The sequence below is a fragment of the Salvia hispanica genome, chromosome 2 (genome assembly GCF_023119035.1).
Source record: "Salvia hispanica cultivar TCC Black 2014 chromosome 2, UniMelb_Shisp_WGS_1.0, whole genome shotgun sequence".
Taxonomy (NCBI): domain Eukaryota; kingdom Viridiplantae; phylum Streptophyta; class Magnoliopsida; order Lamiales; family Lamiaceae; genus Salvia; species Salvia hispanica.
In genome coordinates, this window is record NC_062966.1 from 16,629,964 (window position 1) to 16,637,265 (window position 7,302).

General features: G+C 44.2%; 1 protein-coding gene across 1 annotated transcript; it reads right to left on the minus strand.

Moving 5' to 3' along the window:
- Window positions 1–1,857: 1,857 nt before the first annotated feature.
- Window positions 1,858–2,899, minus strand: LOC125206376. The gene is made up of 3 exons (XM_048105639.1): window positions 2,529–2,899; window positions 2,187–2,256; window positions 1,858–1,938 (listed from the first exon to the last, which is right to left on the minus strand). Exons 1-3 carry the CDS (start codon window positions 2,897–2,899, stop codon window positions 1,858–1,860), a joined length of 522 nt encoding a protein of 173 aa, XP_047961596.1.
- Between the last annotated feature and the right edge of the window lie 4,403 nt (window positions 2,900–7,302).

Here is a 7,302-nt window from a genome sequence, read left to right on the forward strand (position 1 = left end):
CATTAAGTTGTAGCTGATAAACGTCTGAGCAAAACGGAGGATTCTGTCCTCGATGTGAGAAGCCTTGGAATAGCTTGACTTGAATGCCCCTGCCTTGGAGTGAGTGATTAGTTCCCATGCTGCTTGTACTCTGAATCCCGACGTATTCTTTGGCACACCGATCATCCTCTCGTTCCATATTCCTTCATCATCCTTAGCCTTGGTGAACAGCCCCATCCTCAAGGACCATTCCCGGATGCTCATCTCGTGTTCCTCATTAAAGAGCCTGAAAGTTATGGAGTCCGCATCAAGGTCAGAGGTGTTCTTCAGTCGGAATGTGGAGAAAAACTCCCGTGCTAGGTCCACCGGTACTTTCTCCTGGCTGTGCTTTAGCAACCACTCGAACCCTATTGAATAGATACATGCGCAGAAATCTTCATCGCATGCGATCATCCGAAGTTCTTTGGAGCTGTACTGCTTCCCAGACTTAGCCATTTTCCCTGCACTGCATCGTTCCTTGTACACTGTGGCCCGTTTCTGATCGTCGAACTGCCTCATCGACTCTAGCAGTTCCTTAGTCAGCCAAATCTCTGGTCGTCCCGGGACAAATTCCTCTTCAGATTCCCCAAGTTCAGAGTCGGACTCATGAGTAGGCTTGTCTTGTTCCTCGGCAGAGGGATCTTCGGTCACTGGGGAAAGGGTCTCCTCAACCTCCTGGACGGAGGGAGCTTTCCTTGACCGTGTAGACGTGGTCGCCGCTGCCTTTCCTTTTCTCGCTCTCTCCTTGACCAGGCGACGTTCCTCTGCCTCCTCAGCATCTGGAACTAAGTCATCAACTTCGTCGAGCAGACTCCTCCTGGCTCGTCTCCTCTCTGTCCTCTTGTCCACTTGGGGTTCATCCTCTTCCTGGTCATCTACCAGGTCCACGATCAAATTCAGCCCTTCCTCAACGGGCTCCGGTACTCCAGTAACATGTAGATCTGTTTCTTCCACAAATTTTTCCGGGGTTTCCCCCACATCATCCACCATCGGGGTTGCCCCCTCAATATAAACGGAGGTTTCCCCCCGACATCACTTGGGGTTGTCCCCTCTTCTATGGGTTCAGGGGTTGCACCCCTAAAATCCGTAGGGGTTTCATCCCCAGTCTCCATAGGGGTTTCCCCCTCGGCCATCGATTCTTGAACAGGGGTTTCCCCCTCAGCAACTTCTACCACAACAGGGGTTTCCCCCTCAACAGTACTTTCCACAACAGGGGTTTCCCCCTCAGCATCTTTCTTACCCTCAGAATTAGGGTTATCGTCACCTTGTCGTTCGGTTTCCACCTCTGTTCCGCCGTTCGTCTGCCCACCATCCTTCGGCCGTTCGTGCACCGCCTCTTCTTTATCCGCCTCCCGTGAAGCGGTTTCTGCATGTTGAGATCCAGAGTCTCGAGGCCCTTCTTCTTGGAAACTGCTGGTTGCGCCGCCGAATCCGCTGGAATTGTCAGTGATGGTATGGCCGCCGCGGATGTCATTAGGCTAGCGGAGAACAGTGCGTACACTTCCTTTGCTTTCTCGACGCTCCCCAATTCCTGCGTCAACTCTGCTAGCAGGGCTGCGCCATACACCGTTGGCTGCGAACTTCCGGTGGCCTGGGCTGAATCCATTTCTGTAGATCTGAAATTAAAAAGAAACTTTGTAGAATTTGGTTAGGGTTTGTGTTCTAGAGAGAGAACGAAAGTAGAGAGAAGGGAGAGGAAATGCAGTTTTTTTCGTCGATTTGGATTATTGGAGAGAGAAGCGACGGTTGCCTTTTCTGATGAAAAGATGGTGCGGTTGCAGGCGTGATGTAAGCAACCGTACAACTCCCATAAATACCGGCCAAATTTTGAAATTCAAATTATCTCCATCCCTCCTTGACCTCTTCCTCCAGGCTCTCCTTGACTTCTTCCTCCAGGCTCTCCTTCCCTAGCAGACTTCCCTGACCATGACCATATATAAAAATAAAAATTGAAGGCGCCAGACTCCTAAGTCAAGGTTAGAATATAAGGCATCGGTTCCCTTCGGAGTCTGGTGCTTCGAAAATATTTTTGGGAGATTTAAATTGTATATACATTTTTTTGGATTTTCCTTTGTTTGAAAAGCAGTTAAACTATTTACACATTCCTTTTGAGTATCCCCGAGATTCCCTGGTTCAGTACATATTTTCAAAAATGTCAACCCATTTACCTGACCCAGGAATTCATCGAGAATACCTCCTAGTCTGTCTAGGCGATAGTAGAGAGTGCGTGTAGTGGAACTTCGTCCACCACACACAACTCGGAATTATCCCTATAGACTTTCACTCTATGACCATTAACAAGAAAAGGGACCGAGTTAGAGGCACTTCCCTAGATTTCCACTGCTCCGTTTGCGCGGAGGCCGACGATGGTATATGGACCGATCCACTTTGACTTCAACTTCCCTGGCATCAGCTTGAGCCGGGATTGGAATAGGAGCACCCTCTGTCCCACATGGAGTTCCTTGACCCGGAGATTTTTGTCATGCCATAACTTCGTCCTTTCCTTGTACCACATGGCAGACTCATACGACTCCAGCCTCAGCTCTTCCAGTTTTTGTAACTGTAATTTCGTTTCTTCTTCACAAGCCGAAGGCTTCATGTTCAACTCTTTTACTGCCCAGTACGCCTTGTGCTCGATACCCACGGGTAAGTGGCACATCTTGCCAAACACAAGCCTGTAAGGCGACATCCCAATAGGCGTCTTAAAAGCAGTTCTGTAGGCCCATAATGCATCACCGAGTCTCTTGCTCCAATCCTTCCTTGACGGGTTAACTGTCTTTTCCAATATCGCCTTGATCTCGCGATTAGAAATCTCCGCTTGGCCATTAGACTGAGGGTGGTACGGGGTCGACACTCTATGGTGAACACCATATTTCTTCATCAGAGCCTCGATGGTGCGATTACAGAAATGTGTTCCTTGATCTGACACGATGGCTCTAGGAACTCCATATCTGTTGAAAATATTAGCTTTCAGAAATTTTGCCACCTCCTTCGATTCACATGTTGTGGTGGCCTTATCTTCTATCCACTTAGACACATAGTCTACTGTAACCAATATATAAGTGTTCCCACAGGATGATGGGAATGGTCCCATGAAGTCCATCCCCCATACGTCGAAAATTTCGCACACAATCACCGGGACCTGAGGCATCTCGTCCCTCCTTGAAATTCCCCCTGTTTGTTGGCATCTCTCGCAACACTGACAAAATTCAAAGGCATCTTTATTGAGTGTCGGCCAGTAAAAACCGTTGTCCAGAACCTTCCTTGCTGTCTTCCTTGGTCCAAAGTGACCTCCACATGTCAAAGTGTGGCAATGAATTAGCACATCTCTTTGTTCCCATTCAGGAATGCAGCGCCTAATCACTTGATCTGAACACATCTTCTACAGGTAAGGGTCTTCCCAAAAGTAATATTTGGCTTCGCTTTTAATTTTCATCTTCTGGGCCCGGGAAACTTCGTCTGAACTTGGCACCTCTCCCGTGACTAAGTAGTTGGTTAAGTGTGCGCTTTCCTTTATCGGATTCTCCTAGACCGGTTAAAGCCAAAACTGCTTCCCAACTAATTGGTCTAGGGAATTTTCCCAGAAAATACAAATATTCTTCAGGGAAAGCATCGGGTATGGCCTCTTCTGTTTCCCCTTGATATATTCGGCTCAAGTGATCGGCTACTCTATTCTCCGTTCCTCTTTTGTCTCTCACTTCCCAATCAAACTCCTGCAAGAGCAACACCCAACGGATTAACCTCGGCTTAGACTCTTTCTTAGCCAAGTAAGTACTTTATTGCTGTGTGATCTCGTGAAGACTATAACCCTCGACCCAAGAAGGTAGGGTCGGAATTTTTCAAACGAGTATACGACAGCCAATATTTCCTTCTCCGTGGTGTCATAATTCTTCTGAGCCTGATTCAGAGTCTTAGAAGCATAGAAGATCACATAACTTTTTCCGTCAATCTTCTATCCTAGAACAGCTCCCACAGTGAAATCACTCGCGTCGCACATTATCTCAAAAGGGTGATTCCAGTCCGGCGCCCTGATAATTGGTGCTGACACGAGTCTGTCTTTGAGCAACTGAAATGCCTTCTTGCACCCTTCGTCAAAGACGAATTCCACCTCGTTGTGCAACAAATGAGTGAGCGGTTGCGCAATTTTTGCGAAATCCTTGATAAACCTCCTATAAAAACCTGCGTGACCTAGGAAGCCTCTAACCTCTTTTTGGTTCGTGGGGTATGGTAGCTTTGATATCACATCTACCTTTGCTTTGTCTACTTGTATTCCTCTCTCAGAAACCACGTGACCCAGGACAATGCCTTCTGTCACCATGAAGTGGCATTTTTCGAAATTCAACACTAAATGCTTCTCTTGGCATCTCTTCAGCACTAGATCAAGGCTGGCCAAACAATTATCGAATGAGTTTCCGTATACGGTAAAATCGTCCATGAATATCTCAATGCATACTTCCTTGAGATCCGAAAAAATACTCATCATACACCGCTGGAACGTCCCTGGTGCATTACACAACCCAAACGGCATTCTTCGGTATGCATACGTACCAAAGGGGCACGTGATCGTGGTTTTCCCTTGGTCCTCTGGGTTAACGTAGATCTGGAAGTAGCCTTGTATCCATCAAGGAAACAAAAATACTGTTTGCCAGCCAATCTTTCTAACATCTGATCAATGAAAGGTAGGGGAAATGATCCTTTTTTGTGGCCTCATTCAACTTCCTGTAGTCGATGCACATCCTCCACCCCGTCACCAGCCTAGTGGGCACCAACTCGTTCTTTTCATTCGTGACCACCTGTATTCCAGCTTTTTAGGCACCATATGGACAGGACTGACCCACTCGCTGTCCGGAATGGAGTAGATGATCTCTAGAGCAAGCAATTTTAACACCTCCTTCAGAACTTCCTCTCGCATGTTCGGATTCAGTTTCCGTTGTTCATCTCGATGAGCCTTTGCACCTTCTTCTAGACGGATGTGGTGCATACAAAGATCAGGGCTGATTCCTACTAAATCTGAGAGAGTCCACCCTATTGCTTTCTTGTTTCGTCTGATGACTTCCAACAATTCCTTCTCCTGCTCCTTGGTCAGGCCGCTGTTGACTATTACTGGGAATGTCTCATTTTCTTCCAAGTAAGCATACTTGAGGCCTGGTGGAAGTGTATTCAGTTCCTTCTTTGTTTCATTCGTCTCCTGGGGCAAGGGATTTTTTTCTACAATATCTGGTAATTCCTTTCTCCCAGGCCCAGGAGAATTCTCCAGACTCACGTGAGCCGATCCCCTAGATCTAGCTGACTCGGGATTTCTGCAAAACTCCATGATGGCCTCTGTGAGTTCCTCATCTGTCAACTCCGTTGTGTTCATTGCTGCACACCACCCTACAACTTCTCTGTCAATTAAATGACTCAACTCCGAGTTGTCAATTTGTTCCTGTATTAATTCCGTTTCAAGATATTCTTGGACCAAGGGGTTAATAACATCAATAGCATACGGATTCTCAACATCTAGTGGCCTTTTCATTCCCTCATCTATGCTAAATGTATATTTTTCTCCATTATAATCTAAACAAATTGTTCCATCGAAGACATCGATAATGGTCTTAGCAGTACGCAAAAATGGTCTCCCTAAAAGTACGCCACTAGACTCAGCAGACTCATTATCATTCATCTTGATCACATAGAAATCAGCAGGATATAGAAAATCATGTACTTTAACTATGACATTTTCCAATGTTACTATAATTGAACGGGTAAATTTCCCCCCCAACTTTATCGGTAAAACTACTACTATAGTAAATTTAATACAACACATTGTTCGCGGCCACCCCTCCTCTCATCGGGCCAACGCCCACCACCTAATACCTAGCCATCGACACCCTACCACATGCTGCGTTTGAGGTTGTGTATGGAATGCTCTAATCTTGAAAATATCTAGCATGTTTGATTGGTAACTGGTACAGTCTATCGATTATACTCCCTCCGTCCCATAAAAATAGGTGGAATGGTTATGAAACGAGAATTAAGAGAAAATTGGTAAAGTAAGAGAGAGGGAGAAGAATGGTATGATAAAGTAAGAGAGAGGAGGAGAATGGTAGTTAAAGTAGTGTTAGTGAATAGTGAGACATACATTATTAAATTGATATAAAATTCCAAAAATGGAATGCACATATTTTTGTGGGACGGACGGAAATGGAAAGTGCACATATTTTTGTGGGACGGACGAAAATGGAAAGTGCACATATTTTTATGAGACAGAGAGAGTATTAAAAAAATGGTAAAGTCTAATACCCCAAACCTTATAAGTTTAGAATTAGAGATTAGATGGTTAATTAGTGGCTTAAAATATGTATATATATATATATATATGTATATATATGCTTTTATTAGCTTTATGTTAGAAAAAAAAATTAGAAAATAAGAAATAAGAATGAGAAAAGGATAAATAATAGGTGTTGGTGACTCCTAGTGGAAAAAGAACGTGTCTTGTTTAGGAAAATAGGGAGAAAAGAAAAAAAGCAGAATTAAGAATTAGAAAATAGATCAAAAATTCATCCTTCTTCTCTCTCTCTCTCTCGACGCATACTCCCTCCTTCACTGTAAAATTTCACAGCTTCTCTACTCCCTCCGATCAGCCATCGCAAATATTCCAGCCACACCACCGTAAATCATGTAACTGTTGGGGTTTGGTGCTCCTTGCACAGCGAAAGACTTGTACAAAACAAATAAATCAGATAAGGATCTATTTGACCGATTATGCGATTAATCAATTCACATGTTAAACAGATAATTGAATGCTATAACGCAAATAATTCATGCCCAAAGAAAATAAATCCTAAAACATGAATTCTATGGTTTAGGGTTACCGATTTTGATTCTCCAAAGAATCGTCGATTGCTCGCGCCTTCTCCACGATGATCTTCAATATTAGACCACGGATCTACTCTCTGGTTCCCGAACTGCAGCGGAAATTGCAAATTAAATAAATCCACAAAAGAATCTATTTAGGAGATTATGTGGATCGATTCAATTTCATGCTTGAACATGTAGAGACATATTATTGCGCAATTAATCACATAATTTATAATTAAATTATGATGTTGAATACTTACAATTATGATTCTCCAAAGAATCGAAGTGGCTCGCTACTTCTCCACGTGTAGATCTTGAAGCTTGATGTTGATTGCAAGACCAAAGATCTTCTAACCTATGACCCTTAACTCTATAGATCTAAATTCCTTGTGGGAGGAATCTCTTAGAAATTATAAGGATCTTGAAGGAGAAGACAAGAAA

Bases quoted from the DNA above. Each gene is read 5' to 3' on its own strand.
- LOC125206376 (XM_048105639.1), bottom strand. From the start codon at position 2,899: ATGAAGAAATATGGTGTTCACCATAGAGTGTCGACCCCGTACCACCCT. The intron at 2,257-2,528 runs GTACAAGGAAAG...TGGTGGACGAAG, and splicing joins TCGTATGAGTCTGCCATGTG to TTCCACTACACGCACTCTCT. The intron at 1,939-2,186 runs GTAAATGGGTTG...GGTCATGGTCAG, and splicing joins TCGATGAATTCCTGGGTCAG to GGAAGTCTGCTAGGGAAGGA.